Genomic DNA, 19,685 nt, shown 5'->3' with positions numbered 1-19,685 from the left:
AGGCGCTGTGATACTCGCGGTCGGGGTTTTCCACCACCGACCGAGAGAACAACAACCGGTCAAGACACCACACACAGCAGTTTGTCACTGTAACATGCTATTACGGATATTTGGCTCTTCAACGTAAGTGTTACGCGTGATAAAACCGTACATTACGATATTAATGAATGGCGGCGGATTAAGAGTTAGTGGGCTGTATTTTGCGTGTCTTAAGTACCAGGTCTTATTCCCTAACTTGAGTAAACTAAAGACCTGGAGGTGTAATCAATGCCATTTGGCTATTCTGAGTGGCCAAAGAGCATTGATCACGCCTCCAGGTCTTAAGTTTACTCAAGTTAGGGAATAAGACCTGGTACTTAAGACACGCAAAATACAGCCCAGTATGTCTAACCAACGTATGCATCCCGTTGAAGCCCCCCCCTGATATGGGGTTTCAGTGGGTTTTAGTCGGATGGCGACCGACCCCCCAATTAACGTACCATCCTCCATGGTGGTGACGCGGGCGGCGCGGCTCTCGGGGCCCCAGGGCCCCCCCAGGGCAGTGTGGGCTCTCAGCCACACCTTATACTCGGTCCACTTCTCCAGGCCCTCCAGGGTGTGGCTGCTCACGTCAGCCCCGATGCCCTGCACCTGCTGCCGCCGCTCTGCGGCCGCCGCGGCGGCACCCTCCTCGCCTCCGCCACCCCTGACGGCCTGGTAGGTCAGGGAGTAGTGTGCGACGTCACCGCCACCGCCGCCAACGCCACCGGGGGGCAGCGGAGGCGCCCAACTCACCTTGACGCTGGTGGAGCTGACGCTCTGCAGGCGCACCTCTGGGGGGCGCTGCGCAGAGGGGGCTGAGGAGGGGGGGGGGGGGAGTGGGAGGGGTCGGGGAGGTCAAGCAGGGTGCATGGTGGGAGAATGAGGAACAGGAACGTTCTGGACTGGGCATAGGAATGTTCGTTTAAAGAGGGGTGTGTGTGCGTGTTAAATAGGTTTACATTGAGATAGTAATCATTGCTATAGTATTTGGTTCAGTTCAGCTCTGTAATAAACATGAAATACATTTTCAGGACGGACTAGCAAAAAAAATCACACCCGTGTGAAGTGAGGGGCACTCTTATCATCATACGTCATCAATGGGATTTAGCGTTTGTGTTAGGACAAAGTTTGTGTTCACACGCACACTAAAAGGTGGGCATAGGCGTGGCTAGCGCCGCTCAAAAATAGGAACTGGAACACTATACAATTGAAGCAGATAAATGGGTTCTCTCTCCTGATTGGATACAATTTGTATGCCAACCTGGAAATATATTGTCTGCCAACATTCTGTGACAGCAACAAGGCTCAGATGGATGTGAACGTCTTCATCACAATGCCTTTACGCGGGAGGAAGTTGCCTGCAGTAACAACTGGAAGAGGGGAACATCTACACGTGAGGGCCACACAGCTGTGTTGATTGAAGATAATGATCTACATCTGGGGAAGGTTTCCTTACTGCAATGTTCTTTATGGATTTGATCTCTACACCCACAGATGACTCAAGCCCAAGTTGTCAGGGACTGTTCCAGAGGCAAGGTACTTTACGAGCGCTCAACCTGTGTTTTGGGGGAGGTCATGTAAATCCATGGAGAATGCACCCAGCTGACTAGATAGACTGATGACATCTTACGTACAAGTTGGACACCACCACAATAGTCTAGGCTAATTAAAACCAGAGGCACATCACCTTGCCACCATCATCGAGAAAAGTTTGTATTTAGGGGCTTGGGGGGGACCACTACAATATAAGAGTGTTTGATACAGAGCCCTACTGCTGGCTGTACTGTACTGTATTGTGCTGTATTGTGCTGTACTGTACTGTACTGTACTGCACTGCACTGTACTGTACTGTACTGTACTGTACTGTACTGTACTGTACTGTACTGTACTGTACTGTACTGTACTGTACTGTACTGTACAGCTTCTAACAAACAGATGCTGGGGATATATCGTGCATTTGCTACAACCTTCTTCCTTCTTGTGTCCTCCCCTTTGCAGGAAAATACACACCTAGACCTAATGACCTGTGTATCTAAGTCCTAGTCTGAAGACGTTATGCAAGCTAACAGTTATTCAGTACGGTCTGGAGGAGTCGGAAGTCCAACATGACTTGAACGTGCAGCCACAACTACCAACCGCAACTAAAATACAACCAAAAAAATCAGACCCGTCTGAAGTGAGTGGTACTGTACTGTACTGTACTGTACTGTACTGTACTGTACTGTACTGTACTGTACTGTACTGTACTGCACTGCACTGTACTGTACTGTACTGTACTGTACTGTACTGTACTGTACTGTACTGTACTGTACTGTACTGTACTGTACTGTACTGTGTGTCTGAGTGTCTGTGTGTTAGGCTGTGCAACAGTGACACTTGGTGGTGAACAAACGCTAATGCTATTTCCGTGCTCGGACACAGGGACACAGGGACAGACCCAGGGACACAGCCACACACATAGCTGTCTACCACTCAAAAAGGCCACTAAAACACAAATGCTTCTTGTTTGTGACATCTTCACCCTTCACTTTTCCTGATCTTTCCCTGGGCTCCTTCCTCACTGGCAGGTGAGCCAGTAGAGAAGATAATTACGTCCTCCCGGTGGAGGTTCCTCAATGACCGCATCTGATCGCATCAGTCTTTCCCCAAACATGGAGTTCCTCAATGACATCATCAGTTATGTCCAGCCCCAATTCCACCCGGCCTGACGGAGACAAAAGTCCTTAAAGGTATATTCAGTGATTTCACTCAAAAAACCTTAGGTTTCGTTTTTGGCTGTGGGACCCAGCCTTTCGTCCAATCAGGATAGAGAGTCAAAAACGAAACCTATGGTTTTTTGACTCCCAGGGGTTAACTGGGGACAGGGAGGAACTCCTTATATGGTCAGCACACTCTATAGTAGGGAGGATTATCACAACAAAACAAAAAAATAAGTGATATTTGAATTAAGTGAAATCACTGAATATACCTTTAACTGAACGCAACTTTGTGATATCAGTTTGTATAATTTCTGATTTGCATATTCGAAGGTTGAATGTTTTAGGCAAACAAAGCAAATTATTGATACATAACAGTGTTCCTCACATATATATATGTATATATATATATATATATATTTTGTTTTTTGTTTTTTAATAATTGTATAAGTGTATGCTTGTGTCACTCTGCTAATCCCAGTCCAGAAGGCAAAACAAACAGAATGGTTGCATGTCACTGTGTGCTAGCGTAATGCAATGGTTCTCAACATGCGGGCCGTGGCCCACCAGTGGCCTACAAGGGGAGACTATTTTGGTTTGATTGATTGATAATTAAAATAAATAGGCTTTGAACACACACATGCATTTATTTGCTGTGTTAAAGGGACACGTACTTCAACCCTTTTGAAACCACATCTTATTTTAATGATGTGTGGGAGACAAGAAACACTTTCCTGGGGTTTTATGTGGGTAATAATGTGTTTTATGTCAGTATTATTCACTTAGCCTACTTCCTGAACTACATGTTCTCTCAGTAAGACAGCCCCTCCCCCTATCCACAAGGAGGAGCATTGGACCAAAGCATTATGGGAATTGTAGTCCAGGAAGGAAGTGAGCCCAGTGTCCATGACATCATGGAGTCCATGGACACTTTTAAATACTGAAATATCTAAAAACACATTATTACCCACATAACCCCAGGAAAGTGTTTCTTGTCTCTCAAACATCATTGAAATAAGATCTGGTTGCAAAAGGGGTGAAGTGTCCCTTTAAATGGTCAGATGGGCGCATGGGCCGTGAATGCTTTCGAGATTTCCAAGTGGGCCCTTATGCAGGAAAAGGTTGAGAACCACTGGCATCATTTATAAAAAGAAACAAACAAAATGGCGGCATGTCAGACTTGAGCAATATTACACTAGTCTGTGCGTTACTGTGTGCTTATTGGCAGGACAGTGAGGTGTTCAGGCAGAGCAGAGTTCTGCAAACATCACTGAAGTGTCAATAATCACGGTAAAGCCACCCTTGAGTGAAATATTTGGATTATACAACAGTTACCATCACAATACAGCATATAGGCCTGCATATGTTTTCATATAGTGAGGGGTATTTTTGCTCTCTTTCTGCGATTGTTATCTCTGAATTACATGATGGGATTACATGATGGGGTCTGACAGAGACAGAGTCACTACTTATACTCTAGAAAACATTTCCCAAATTGAACACAAACGTAACTGTTAGCTCAATCTCTTTGTAAGATATTCAATTGAAATTAAATTAATACTTGGTTGGTTGGGAGCTACCTGTTGTATTTAGCCTGGGGTCCACCTATGCTTTCTATGGCATAGGCAATTTAGTTTTAGTTTTCAATTAGTGTCAATTTAACAAAGGTGCAGACGATCAGAAATCAGCAGAGATAAGAGTGATCGGCGTTTGCGCTACTCTATGCCGAATTGAAGTGGACTCGGTCCTAGAATTTTCCTTTTCTCTCCCTGGAAATAAAAACGTCTGGGTTTCCGAGGCTACCTGTTGTATAATGAAGCATAATGTATGGAGAATTGGAGACACACAATGCAATGGGCAAAAATAAAAATTAGCAGGTGGGAGAGATGGTGATTATGGCTTGGTTTCCACAGTGTGGATCTGTTGATATTTGAAGTGGCCTGCATGGCAGTCTATTCATGAATGAGTTTAATCCTACCACTCAGACGCCTACATTGACATCCGTTATGTAGGCTATTTATTTAATGTAGCTGTCCCCAAAAAACTGAAGTTTCGCCCATGCGGCTAAGGCAAGTCATGCTTCCATCCTGTCTCAGAAGCAAATTAACCCATTTAGGCCTGACGTCGAAATTAAAAAAAAAAATCTTCAAAATCCTGACAGTTTTCTGTATCAGTGGTGCTCAATATTTCATGTCAAGGACCCCAAAAAACTATGTAATTATGTATATAACTGGCATTCCCCCCCCCCCCACCATCAGAAAATATGTTGTTCCAGGGACCTCCCCATGAAGTAAAGATTTGAGTTAAAACGTTCACTCTGTAATATATATATATATTCAAAGATTCGAGGCACATTTTTCACGATTTTTCAAAAGATTGCAGACCTACAAGTTCATAGCGCTATGAGCTTGTAGATCTGCAATTTCTCAATAGCTAAAGCATAACATAATGCTTTGAAACACCAAAAGGGGTTTATCCCGCCCCAAAATGGGTTAAAGGACCTATTTGCACTTACTGGACGGGGCGGTCCTGGCCTCCACAGGCTGGCTGAACACTCCCAAGCCCATGTGGGAGCGCGCGGCCAGGGAGAACACATACACCGTGTCTGGCTGGAGGTCCTCCACTGCATAGGAACCAGCCGGGTCCAACATGGCACGGTGCTTCAGAGAGGGAGAGAGAGAGAGAGAGAGAGAGAGAGAGAGAGAGGGGGGGGGGGGGGGGGGGGGGGAGAGAGAGAGATTTGATTTTCAAGACCTCTTTGTTCAATCTTTTTCCAGTACATGATAAACATGACAGTCAGATGATTATATATAGCCTATAAAATATTAGAGATTTTTAAAAAGTGTCTTTTTTTTTTTTTTTTTTTTTTAGGAAAATAAATTGTAAGGTGCCATCAATAGTGTGCATGATGCCTCTCCTACACACCACACCACCAGCTCAGTGGCCTTGTGGTTAGAGTGGCCAACCCTTGACACTCAGCATCAAGGGTTGGATTGGGGTGTAAGTCCCTGCGACATACTAGTGTCATGTCCAGGGGGTGTACTTGTACATCAAGCTACAGAAACAGGAGATAGGCTCCTGCCCTATGGGCCTCATGGCTCGGCAAGGCTACTTAGACACCACACCTGTACCTGTTGTGAGCTTGTAGATATTTTCACTATTTTCGCTACTTTTGTCCAAAAGAGCCCTCTTACGGGATTTCAGCCCCATGGCTCACTCTCTGCACGTCCCTGATCAATATCGTTCATTGTCGGCCCAGGCCGTAGCGTAACGGTCTGGGCACCGGACTGGTAATCCAGTCGCAGTGTGCCGCGGGTTCGACTCCCGGACCCGACACGGCCTTTACTGCATGTCTTCCCCCATCTCTCTCCCGTTTCCTGTCAGCCTACTGTCTGTCCCTTCAAAAATCAATAAAAGGCGTAAGCCGCAAAAAAATATCTTAAAAAAAAATATATATATCGTTCATTGTCCTACAGTAAACACAACAGACCAAACCCTTTTTCATATCAAGTTCGCCCAAATGATCATGTTATTTGGCTGCAGACCACCATCTGAAAGGATGTTGTGCCACTGCTTGTGTTGTTAAAATGTTTCCAAAAGAATATACATAATACATTCTTCAAATGTTTTCAAGATGAACACATTCACTGCGATTGACGAGTACATGCTCGTCAATACAAACCCAACAGTGTACTCGTAATTTTAGTTTTTATTTATTTAATTGATTAAGTCAGATTGTATGCACTTGTATGCAATGTATATGAATGCCTCTCGGTCGCTATGGCGATCGATAAAACCGGAACTGAACTGGAAGTAAAAGGTCTGCCTCTATCCACCTCCATTAGTTAACTTTTTTTTAAATTATTTTATCTCTGATATATTACATGCAGTATGCTAATATCAGCCGATAATATCGGGAGGATTGTGTTCTTCTTTTTTTTACGCTTGCGTTATAGCGGCCCTCATGAGCAGACCGGGAGCAGACCTGTCGTTGATCCATGCGACAATGTCTGTCATCTGCATTCATTGATTAAGTTAGATCACGCTCTGCCGGAAGTGTCGGGCCGGAACATCCGTCGGACATACTACCCCAGAATATGTTATTTTAGTATGTAAACAGATTTGTAAAGCGTCAACGTCATTTCCTTGCAGGGCGGTATAGTGGCACCATAATTACCACTACATCTGTTAACCCATTTAGACCATGAGGACGATTCTACAAATGTCTTCTAATCTAAATCACGACAGTTTTCTGAAAAACCCCCTATGTGCTCAACCTTTTTCATGCCAAGGACCCCCAGAATTATCTGTATTTCACCGCCGACCCCCATCTGAAAAATATGTTGTTCCAGGAATCCCCCAGAAGCAAAGATTTGAGTTAACGTTCGCTCCAAAATAATAGTGTATATTCAAAGATTTGCGACACATTTTCACGAATTTTCAAAAATAGCAGATCTACAAGCTCATAGCTCATAGCTGTAGATCTGCTATTTTTCAATAGCTAAAGTAGAACATAATGCTTCAAACACCAAAAGGGGTTAACCCATTCTGAACGGGCACCCATTTTGGTGTTGGCATCATGTTATGCTTTAGCTATTGAAAAATAGCAGATCTACAAGCTCATATCGCGCCACCGAGTGGCGCGATACGAGCTTGTAGGTCTGCTATTTTTGAATAATCGAAGAACGACTGACATTTTTAGAATCTGATCTCAGGTCAGAATGGGTTAATCAGACCAGTGTGTGTCCAGTGGAAACCTCGTATGAATCTGATCTCAGGTCAGAATGGGTTAAACCACTCAACCGGCTAGGTGTGGGTTCAGACCGGGAATGTTCCTTTATACCTGTATATGCTACGCACCTTGTCATCTGGGTTACTCGCCTCCCAGTACACCAGCTCCAGCTTTGTGACTGGATCCGGGGCCGGCCAATCCCACGACAGCATGATGCGCGTGTCCAGCTCTGCCTCCGCCTCTAAACCCGACAGCTGAGCTGGAACTGAGAGAGAGAGAGAGAGAGAGAGAGAGAGAGAGAGAGAGAGAGAGAGAGACATTCAAGGCCATCCATAACCTCGCCCCCCCATACCTCTCTGACCTTGTCCACGTCAATATCCCCACCCGGTCTCTCAGGTCTGCCTCCTCCCTCACCCTGAAAGTCCTCCCAGCCCACGTCTCTCCACCATGGGGTCAAGAGCTTCCAGCCGCTCTGCCCCTCACCTCTGGAACTCCCTCCCCCCTGACATCAGAAACATGGACTCTATCACCATATTTCAAACTCACCTCAAAACCCACCTGTTTAGGCAGGCCTATGACTCTGTGTGACTTTCTGCTGCAAGCTGTGCCCTAGTTTAATTTTATTATTATTTGTCTGCTTTTAACTGTGTTCTTGTACTGCTTTTAATCTGTACGGCGACCTTGAGTGCCCTGAAAGGCGCCTTATAAATAAAATGTATTATTATTATTATTATTAGAGAGATTAAGTGGCCTGTGTCCTTACAAGTAGGCGTACACTTTGGTGTAATATGCTGTAGTGATGTTTTGGTGTTCTATGCACTCTCATCCTTTGAGCTTTGTAATACCAGCTGGATGTTCAAAATATAGACAAACAAATTCAGTCAGGATGTAGCTCTTCAATTTAGGTGCTCGTAAAGTCTCGGTCAAAATCAAGGGTCACTCATTTGGGCAGCAAATTCAATGTGAAACGTGTCTATTGAGCAAACCAGTAAGACGCCTGAGGGCGAGAAGCGACCTCGCCCTAAACGCGTGCACATCTCCGTCCAAGGGCGACACTTTGAGATCCACTGCACAGGTATAGCAGAGTGTTTCCAGTGAGCCAGCCCAACATGGACAATATTTGCACCCTGACTCAGTTGGACCAGATTGGAACAGCTAGATCCTCCATTATTCTTATCATTGGCAACACCTGCGAAAGAGGTAAGGCCCGATTTATCTACAAAAAATGGCTGCTGTGCAATGTTTTCTCCGAAATGCTACAACCTATTCTATTACGTTGGACAGCGACATTGGCAGGGGTTTCCACAGCTACCCCACAACACAGCGTCACTGTCTGCAGTGCAGGCAGCAGAGCAGAAGCTCAATGTTTTAACCATAATACTAAATATACAATAACTAAACATAAATCTCGCTTGAATTGGATGCAATACTTTTCCCTTTTTTTGAGGGCCTCCCCAGTCGGGGGCCCCGGGCTGCAGCCCACCCTAGCCCAATGGTCTGTCCGCCTCTGTCCACAACCTATACTATACCTCCTTGCTGGGTCTTGACCTGCAGCACATCAGACGGGGGTCCGTCTCCCATGGTGGTGAAGGCCAGGACCCTCAGACTGTACGTGATGTCAGTGGTCAGCCCGGAGATAGTGGTCACCTGCAGGGGGGGGGGGGGGGGGGGGGGGGGGTGACAAAGTGCTCAAGGTCAAGGACAAGGTATGCATGCCCGTCATGCAGTCCAAAATCACTCGGCCACAAGTGAAAGTATAGCGCAGTCCAAATCTGTAGGCCTACTTGAGTTGTAAGTACCGGAGTACTTAGTCCCTCACCCCCAGGGCTCTATGCTAGTGTATTTTCTGTTGTTTCTGTTATTGTGGGGAAAGCCTGACAGTACGTTTTAACAGCCGTCGACAGCCAGACGGATTTTCCGGAAGTGCATTATTATGTCAACGGGACCCGGCGACTACTGGCGATAGAGGCGATAGCAGGCTGTGACGACGACGAAATGGTCCCTGAGCCGTCTGCCGTGACACCTGTCACTCACCCCTGGGAACCGCCTATTCTAAAATGTCCCGTTGATTGCGAGTGTGAGTGCAACAGACAGACAGACAGACAGAGTGGAAGAGCGAGACGTTCATCGTTGGACGTGGCCCTGTGTGTGTGGACAAGGAAGTTCGCCCCTCGATTCACCGCGTTGTTTAACGCTTAAGTCCGTAAAGTGGCGTAGATACGGGCGTGCTGATATGGACACTCAACCCTTCTACAACGGACGATCCCCGCATATCCTGATCTGGTTCTGTTGGCTCAGCTGTCACGCACAGATCAGCGGTATTTCCCCTTATTATTTCCAAGCGCTTATTACTTGCGCAAGCAGAGCGCGCAAGTAATAGTTTCGCCCGGCTCGTATGCACCGTCCCAGCCAACCCGCCACTTTTGATGCGTATGCAAATAAAACAGCAAATTGTGCCTGATTTGCTGGGACCAGATTACATACATGACCAATTACACTATGGCATTGGGTCCTTTAATCCACATATTTCTCACGTCATCATTGAGAGCTAGTTATACATATACACACCATGTAATCTGGTCCCAGCAAATCAGGCACAATTTGCTGGGACCAGATTACATGGTGTGTATATGTATAACTAGCTCTCAATGATGATGTAAGAAATAGTTTACAGCGGTCGAAAGTACTTGCGTGCTCTGCTTGCGCACTAGTTGGCCATTTATGGCCTACTAGTGTGCAACAAGCAAGTATGCACTCGACAGAGTGCAGTTCTAGTTTTGTTTATTATTTTGTTATTTGGAAAGAGCCGATTTGCATATTAACATTCACGTTGCGTCTGTGTTGTGTGGATCTGAACTTGAAACTGAGTTGATAACGTGTTTTGTGTGTTTTATTTCTTGGTGTAAGGGTTTACATTTTAATATGTAAGTCCTGTGTCGGTTTCACTAGACTAGATCTACCTGGCACCCCTAAGACAATTAACCATTTAACTGTGGAAACCGTTACAAGGCGATGGTCGAAAGTTGGGCGGAGGAACGTCGGCCGAAAAGATAAAAATAGCTCACAATAGCTCACAATAGCCTCTTCGATTGGCCTGGCAGCCTGAAACTCAAAATTTAATTTAGTTTAATTTCACTGGGATGGGCGAATCTTTGGCGATTGGTTCACACCAAACAGTTAATATAGTAGCAAAGCAGATGGCGCCGTTGTCAATGTGGCTATCCCGGTTGCTAGCACGGTCAACGAGCGATACTAGCATGCAAACAGACGATGATGTTTCTAAAACCTGTTGTTTCTGTAAATAAACTATTTATCATAGGTCAATTTAATAGCTTGATCGATACGATCGCAAGTTGTTTGTTGGCATTTGTTTGACACTGTTTTACGTCATCGAGTTGAAAAGGCCTGGATTAGCCTTAGCCGCGGTATCAGCCGAGATAAATGCTGTCATAGACAGGGTCACCAGACCCTGAATCGCTAGAACATCTTTTTAATGGGTGTGGGTAGCGATTCAGGGGCTTGAGCCAGGCTAGATGCCTGAGTTTATATGGTTAAAAAGTTACAAAAGTACAGATTCAAAAGTAGTTAATATCAGTGCATCGCTGTATTCAAATGTTCCGCCAAATTCAAATCATATTCACACATTTCCATGACAATATAGCTGATTTAAAAGATCCGCAAGTTTCCGCAATGTTCCATTTTTTAATTCATTGGCAGTTGAATATAGCTTCAGACAAAAACACTGTCTGGGAACAGAAAGCAGAGACATTTTTTGTGAAATCCTATAATACTATACTAAACGGGCTTGGCTTTGTTGTTTTGATCACGACATCATTGTCAGAATGTCAGTTACCGTAAATCCTCATTTATAATTTGGGGCTTTTATTTAACATAATAAAATCAACACATCAATTTAACTTGAACTATGATTCCCTGCTTTCATATGACATGAAAACAAATCCAATGGCAGTTCCTCAGTCAAATCTGGCCACAGTACTATCCTATTTACTGCACATTCAAATAGGCTATGGTATGTATCTAGGCCTACAGTTAGGCTAATGACAAGTTCAGATGCAAATAATAACATAAAAATAAAATATATGGTAGGCATTTTCCTATAACATCAAAGCAGCTAATATGAACAGTGCAACACTGCAGTGATCCAACTATTGTAACTTCAACGGGGGAGAGAGAGAGAGAGAGAGAGAGAGAGAGAGAGAGAGTTGCGTTAAGGCCTATTCATAGTCTGGATTTTCGGTGGTGAGGTGACCACCGCTCCGGTGGTGAGCTGACCACCGGAGCTGAAATAACGTTGAGCGGTGGTGAGTACAAACAGAGAGAAGGGCTGGCGGTGGTTTGCTCTTCACCGCGGCTCGTGACGTCATGTTGTAGTTCGGTGGTCACCTCACCACCGAAAATCCAGACTATGTATGAGCCTTTAGAGAGAGAGACGAGAGAGAGAGAGAGAGAGAGAGAGAGAGAGAGAGAGAGAGGAGGAGGAGGGGGGTCGCGTTAGCAACAAGCTAAGTTAATAGCATATCGGTACGTTCGTTCTATAAGGCTAGATCCGCTACCGTTTGGGGGCTGCTTAGCCTCGGTACCAGGCTTTCATTTTTGTTGGTGCAAAATTTTAAAGCCTGGAGGAACGCATTGGCCGCTCTGGTCTAAAAGTGGGAGTCAACCCTTCCGGGTGGGCGTCGCTCCGGGGCCGGGGGTGACGGACAGATCGATGAGATCCAATCAGGGCGTGCGCAAATCCCAGCCGCGACCCGCCCCTCTAGACCAGAAACCTAACACGTTAGCTCAGGCTAGGGGCTGCTGAGCCCCCAAATGGTAGTGGATCTACCCTTTATGGAACAAACGTATTCGTTGCATAAAGCGTAGATCTGTGAGCTCACAGCACCTCATGTCACAAACAGAAACAGCTCTCACTGGCTTGGTTTTGTGTAATTTCCTCCCTCCGCAGTTACACTGCTGCTCTGTGCTCTCGTTAGTTTTATTGTCCGTGGCCATGAAAAGTGCTTATAGTGGCGTTCTCTCCCGAAGTTTGTTTGTTAGTTTGTTGCGTTGTGCGCGAGCACGAGCAACGCGACCACCGGCATCTGGACACTAGTGACAGCCAGCCAGTCAGGGCAGCGAAGGTAACAGATAGGGCACTTGAAAAAAAACCCGGCTAATAAAAGAAGGACGGTTTTTATATACTTAATTCAACGCCACCCCCGGTAATTAATAGGGGGCGGCTTTTTATTGAAGGAAGGAATGTATTTGAGGATTTACGGTAAGCTACATTTAGGCCTGACGTCGAAATAAAAAAAATGTCTTCTGAAATACCTATATGTTTCTATATCAGTGGTGCTCAATATTTCCTGTCAACGACCCCAAAAATTATATGTAATATGCTGCCAAACCCCATTTGAAAATATGTTGTTCCAGGGACCGCCCTGGAACAACAAAAAACGTTCGTTCTGAAAGAATATATATTCAAAGATTTGCGCCACATTTTCACCGAGTGGCACTCGGTGCCACGCTATGAGCTTGTGGATACCTTGTAGATACCTAAAGCATAACGTAATGCTTAAAACACCAAAAGGGGTTCCCGCACAAAATGTACAGTATTCAGGCAAATAATACGCCTAGTTAATGTCCGCCACTGCATTGGTCACCTGACTGCTGTCCGTGTCGTGCGCGCGCCAGGCGCTGAGCGGCGCTGAGCCGTGCTCGGTACTGTAGTAGACGCGGTAGCCGCGGATCTCTCCGTTGGGCTCCTCCGGCGCCTCCCACTGGACCAGCACGGTACTGGAGCTGAGCATGCGCGCCTGGACGTGCAGGGGAGGGGAGGAGGGCGCCTGCTCGCCCGTGCGGGTGTCCACCGGAGCGCCGGGCGGGCCGCGGCCGATGTTGTTGACCGCCATGACGCGGAACTCGTAGCGCGAGAAGGGACTGAGGCCTCCGATGCTGTAGCGGGTCGTGGCCACGCCGTCCACTTCCTGGAAGGCAAGCTCAGGATGTAAAATGCACTTATGTAACTTAAATAGCACTTTATGTAGACATAGCACTCTATAGGGTATACATGTATAGTTTCATTATATATATATATATATCCACTGTTAGGTTCTTAAGTTTATACGCATGATGACTATTTTTATGTATTTGATGTATCACCATGTTTTTTGTTCTTGCTTACTGTAACCGGAGTGACTAGAGTAACTAGAGTGTCTGCCACTTGCCTAAATTGTAAATTTAGGTAAAAGTATCAATTACTGCAATGTAGAACTACTCCGTTAAGTAAATAGTCCAGAATTCAAAATGTAGGCCTACTTGAGTAAAAGTACAAAAGTATTGGCATTAAAATGCTCATTGTGCAGAATGTCCCATTTCAAGTTTTCAAATGTACACAAATCCTTTGAAAATAGCAGATCGACAAGCTTACAATGCGTCACGATGCGACGCATTGTAAGCTTGTAGATTGTTTATTTTTGGACCACAATGCTGTATAGTATGCCAAACTGCCCCGGCGATATTGTCGGGGAGGTGCCTCTGTATCATTTATGACCGTCAGCCCCTCATATTTGATACAGTCTGTTTCTAGCGAAAATGTAATCTAATTCAGCAGCAGTAACATTAGCGGTTTCTCACAGTCAGTTGATTCTTCATATCTATACGAGTGAAACGGCCGGGATGATTTGTTTATTTTTCAATCACAGTTCTTATATGAGGCGATCTAAAATCCCCCTATGGTGATCACAATGCAAATGAAAATGTCACTGAACGAACACTTACAATATAGAGCAAATACCGCGTAACTCCACCTTTGTGTTGCAATGGTTTATAATTCAGTGGTTCCCAAAATGTTTAGCTCAAGACCCAAAAAAGAAATTAGATGTTTGCCCAGGACCAATAGCAGATCTACAAGCTCACAACGTGTCACTTCGTGCCGTGTTGTGAGCTTGTAGATCGGCTATTGTCGCTAAACATTTGTTCTCTAATTCATGTAATTTCTTAGATTTTTCCTAAATGTATTCATACAATAATGGGGAAAAGCATTATAATCATTTATTTTTCATTCTTGAAAAACGTAGAGGGACCCATGAAAATGTGTCCGCCGCGGCGACCCACAAACGGGTCTCGCCCCAGTGATTGGGAACTAGTGATGAACAATATGACAGTGAATGACGTGACAATGTGACCTGGTGACGACAGTGGTATATACCTGGAAGCCATTGAGGACGGGGGGCGCGCTGGCGTGGTACTGGATGACGTAGTAGGACACGGGTTCCGTGTTCCCGGAGTCCCAGGTCAGCGTGACACTGGTGGCCGTGGTCTCGGTCACCGTCAGTGAGGTGGGGGGTTTGGGTAAGGCTGAGGAATGAAAACACAGGACTAGGGGGTCATCAACGCCATGCTGGCTTCGTGGCGGACATTTTTGTCAAAATGCCGTTCTATTTAGTAGAACGGAACAGTGGTTCTCAAACTTTCAAGGACCCTCCATAACTCTGAGAGTGTACAAAATGGATTTTGTACACTCATACGGGACCATTTGGAACCCACTCAAGGACACTTTAGGACCAACTGGTGAAGCAAAGTGTTTCCAGTGAGCATGCACAATAGTGCAGCACCCTGAATCTGTTTCGACCAGAATGGTACAGAGCCTTCATTAGTTTCATCAGTAAAAATGTAAAAATGTGGCGCAAATCTTTGAATATATATTCTTCCAGAGCGAACGTCAAATATTTGCTTCTGGAATCTGGGGGGTCCCTGGAAAAAAACATATTTTCAGATGGGGGTCCTCGGCCAAATACAGATAATCTGGGGTTCCTTGACATGAAAAGGTGGAGCAGCACTGACATATAGAAACATAGGTTTTTCAGAAAACTCCTTTAAATGGGCTAATACAAACACAGCCTCCCTCCTCCACCCACCTTTGACGGTGACCTGGGCGGTGGTGTCGATGACGCCCAGCGAGGAGATGGCCACGCACGTGTAGTTCCCCGACTGGCGCACGTCGGTCAGCTCCAGTACGTTGCGCCCCACCGGCATCTCCTCCTCCCGGGTGAGCTCGGCCCCCGCGCCGCTCACCCACTTCACGTACGGCATGGGCGCGCCCACCGCCACGCACGTGAGGTTGACGGCGCCGCCCGGCATCACCTCGTGGTCGGTGGGCGGGATGGAGAAGCGGGGGGGCACGCGGCGGACTGAGAGGAGGGTTATACGGAGGGGGGGGGGGGGGGGGGTGGACAGAGAGAATAAGGCGAGGGTGAGAGGGAACACGCGCCGCGCCAGAACGTTCTCATATTGAGAGGAGTAACAGCTGGGCTGTAACTAGTTACTAATAATGTTGGGAGGTAGGGTATTAAGCAACTAGTCGACAAGTAAATCCACTAGTCGACGTTGTTGGTATAGATACTAGATTTAGAGTTTTTAAATGTACAAATATTTATTTCCAAAAATATTCTTTTTACATGACCAGGTAGTTAAACAACTAGTCGACTAGTCTAGTCGACTAGTCAACTCGTAAAAATGACTAGAAGTGAATGCCCTATTGGTGTAAAACAATGCTATGACTGTAAAATAGCATCCCCCCGTGCAATTCTGAATTCTGATTGATCAAATGTGTCTTATTTATCCTTTTCTTCTGTCGTGTCTTTATTTTTTCCTCTTTTCTTTAGTTTGTTTGTTTTCGTTTGTTTGTTTGATAAAGACGTGTGTGGTATGTCCTATAGGCATCAGAAGTGTTAAACATTATTCAACTGCTAAACTGGAGGCGTTCACAAGGGCAACAGAGCTTCAAACTTCCCTTTCCCGGGCCATAAGTCCCATGTTAGACCCAGAAATGTTGGTTAGTATAATCTTTTATGATTCAAATGTCATCTATAGGCTTAGACGATGAGATTAAGCTTAGTTGGTAAAAGTTGCACGTTGAGCAATTTTAGTTATTAGCATAGCATATAATACTATTAACATCCTGTATCAGGCTAAAACATCAAAATGTCATCATGTGACATGTCAAACTAGGGGGTTTTCATCATGCTGAATCCATTCCCAGCATTATTTTTGCAAAACAACACCTTGGGCTTGGGCTAAAAACGGCCATCGCCGTACAGGGAAACTCATAAAATTCATAACCTCCTACTATGGAGTATACAGTAAATAATATCTCTAATACAGTCCCGGCCAACACTGCTCGAGAACAAAGTACCAGCTGGTATCCCAAATGTTTTCATCAGTACGGTTACACTATAGTATCCCAAATGTTTTCATTAGTATGGTTACACTATAGTAACCCAAATGTTTTCATTGATCAATGTCACCATGGTCCACATACTATACACTGTCCAGAGGGCAAGGGCAGGTGGTGCTCTAGCACCCCCTAGTGTCTATCTGTGCAAGCCACTGGTTCATGAGTATGGTTACACTATAGTGTCCCAAATGTTCGTGAGTAATCTCAGAACTACGCTATAGTAACCTTTTTATTTCTTTCTTTATGAATAAAGAATTCAGAGAACTATAATCCAAATGTTTTTCATGCAGTACTTGGATAACGATGGTTACACTATTAACCCGCATGCTTGCATAAGTACCACGTCGGATGCATGCACAATATGCTATAGCATGCGTGCATGCATGTGTGTGTGTGTGTGTGTGTGTGTGTGTGTGTGTGTGTGTGTGTGTGTGTGTGTGCTTGTGTGTGTGTATGTGTGAATCGTGTTGGCGAGGTTTAGCTGTTTGAGCAGGTTTAGCTGTTCAAATGCTTTTTTCCAACATTTATCAAATATATTTATGGTTTATGGGAATGCCAAATTATAACATACTGTCTGTAAGTACAGTTTTTAGTTTAGTTTTTTCCACATTATCTGAATAATCAGCATTTAAAAGTATCTGCCTGTGTGTGTGTGTGTGTGTGTGTGTGTGTGTGTGTGTGTGTGTGTGTGTGTGTGTGTGTGTGTGTGTGTGTGTGTGTGTGCGTGTGCGTGCGTGCTTGCGTGGATCTAGTGACTATAAGTCCCTATCGCCGAAAGACACAATAACTCCTTGAGAAATGATCATTTCACCCAATTTACCCCTAACAGGTAAACTACATTATTTAAGATACTGGACTATACGGGGTCATCTTGGCTTCAGAAGAAAATTAATCAAATGAGGTGGACTTTTAGATATTTGAGCTGTGGGGGCATCCAGGAATGAGCTCGTACCACAGCCTCCTGTTTTATGAGGCTGGAGGCTTTAATCTTTCTGCTTCTTACGGTCTTGACGTTTGATTTGGCGATTGATCTTCTCGGTTATTGTGTACCGTTAATGTCTCGCGCCCGTGGAGATTTATTTATTTTTTCCTCTTCATCTTCATCTTACATGAGTGTATAGTGGAAAATCTATACAAATTGTGTTGTGAGATGGTGGATGAGCAATTTTCACTGTGTTTGGTAAAAAAAATTAAAAAAAAAGATTGGAAAGCAGAAGCGGTTATGCATGTGTCTGCCAGTTTTATGGTAAATGGTAAATGGTGCATTTATATAGCGCCTTTATCCAAGGCGCTTTACAGAGATTGTGCATTACATTCACCCATTCACACACACATGGCAGCGGAAACCATGCAAGGCACCAACTAGCACATCGGGAGCAATTAGGGGTTCAGTGTCTTGCTCAAGGACACTTCGACAGTAACTCTGGGGGAGCCCGGGTTCGAACTGGCAACCTTACGGTTACCATCCAGGCACTCTACCCCTGAGCCACCGCCGCCCCTTTATAAACTTGAGGTTCGGGTTCCCTCACATCTAGAGTTCGGGCACACCTGACTGATCCATGGAGATCTCTATGTCAGTCATTGTCCCTTTTTGTCCATGTATGGAGATATCTGTTAGAGTTCTCGATATGTGACAACAGACAACAGTCTGGTCAAAACTCGACTATTGTAACTACCTCCTTAATGGCCTTCCAGCATGTGCACTTAAGCCTCTCCAACTGATCCAAAATGCCGCAGCTCGCTTGGTCTTCAACCAGCCAAAGTTTTCACATGTCTCCCCTCTGCTCTGCTCCCTCCACTGGCTCCTGGTCGCTGCCCGCACAGAATACAAAACTCTGATGCTGGCATGCAAAGCAACCAACGGTATGGCTCCCCCATATCTTACAAGTATGATTGAACCCTACAAACCCTCCCGCGCACTCAGATCAGCCAACGCAGGGAAACTGGAAGTATCCTCACTAAAAACGCCGGGACAACGCTCCACACGTCCCAAACTCTTCTCCCTTCTGGCTCCAAAACTGTGGAATGCACTTCCCATTGCAGTCAGAACTGCAGCATCACTCCCAATCTTCCGCCGTAGCCTGAAAACCCACCTTTTCAGACTCCATCATGGCCCATAGCACTTACCCTAACCCCTTAGCATTTCTGTTGGCTTAGATAGCATTTGACACAGACTTATAGCATGTTATGTAGACAGCACTATAATTGCATTGTATATAGTCATAGCACGCCATAGTACATATGTATAGCATAGTAGTAAATATGTATAGTTTATATGTATAGTGTATGTATAGTTTCATTATATAGATATTCCACTGTTACTTTCTTAGCTTACGCATGTTTCATGATATTGATAAATGCTTTTATGTGATGTATTCCCATGCTTTTGTTCTTGCTTAAATGTAAGTCGCTCTGGATTAAGAGCGTCTGCTAAATGCCTAAATTGTAAATTGTAAATTGTATGGCTCCCCCATATCTTGCAAGTATGATTGAACCCTACAAACCCTCCCGCGCACTCAGACCAGCCAACGCAGGGAAGCTGGAAGTACCCTCACGTCCCAAACTCTTCTCCCTTCTGGCTCCAAAACTGGAATGCACTTCCCATTGCAGTCAGAACTGCAGCTTCACTCCCAATCTTCCGCCGTAGTCTGAAAACCCACCTGTTCAGACTCCATCATGGCCCATATCACTACACACACTTACCCTACCCCCTTAGATAGCATTTCTCTAGACTTAGATAGCATTTGATACAGACTTACAGTATAGCATGCTATATGTAGACAGCACTATAATTGCATTATATGTAGTCATAGCACGTCATAGTACATATGTATAGCATAGTATAGCATAGTATAGCATAGTATACTGTATATGTATAGTTTATATTTATAGTTTCATTATATGGATATTCCACTGTAGTTTCATTATATAGAAATTCCACTGTTAGGTTCTTAGCTTACACATGTTTCATGATAAATGCTTTTTATGTGATGTATTC

General features: G+C 44.9%; 1 protein-coding gene across 1 annotated transcript in view; it reads right to left on the bottom strand.

The window, feature by feature from the left end:
- Positions 1-19,685, bottom strand: part of LOC310860576 (receptor-type tyrosine-protein phosphatase F-like) — a 224,392-nt gene that overhangs the window by 97,539 nt on the left and 107,168 nt on the right. The window contains exons 7-13 of the mRNA XM_083767568.1: positions 15,369-15,641; positions 14,660-14,808; positions 13,113-13,436; positions 8,979-9,096; positions 7,578-7,714; positions 5,233-5,377; positions 480-836 (exon numbers count right to left, since the gene is read on the bottom strand). Coding sequence (XP_083623694.1) covers positions 480-836; positions 5,233-5,377; positions 7,578-7,714; positions 8,979-9,096; positions 13,113-13,436; positions 14,660-14,808; positions 15,369-15,641 — 1,503 coding nt within the window. The remainder of the gene's footprint in view (positions 1-479; positions 837-5,232; positions 5,378-7,577; positions 7,715-8,978; positions 9,097-13,112; positions 13,437-14,659; positions 14,809-15,368; positions 15,642-19,685) is intronic.

Source organism: Protomyctophum parallelum, assembly GCF_964188405.1.
Source record: "Protomyctophum parallelum genome assembly, chromosome: 6".
Taxonomy (NCBI): Eukaryota; Metazoa; Chordata; class Actinopteri; order Myctophiformes; family Myctophidae; genus Protomyctophum; species Protomyctophum parallelum.
Note: the sequence above shows the minus strand (reverse complement) of the source record. Positions and strands in the feature narration are given on the sequence as shown.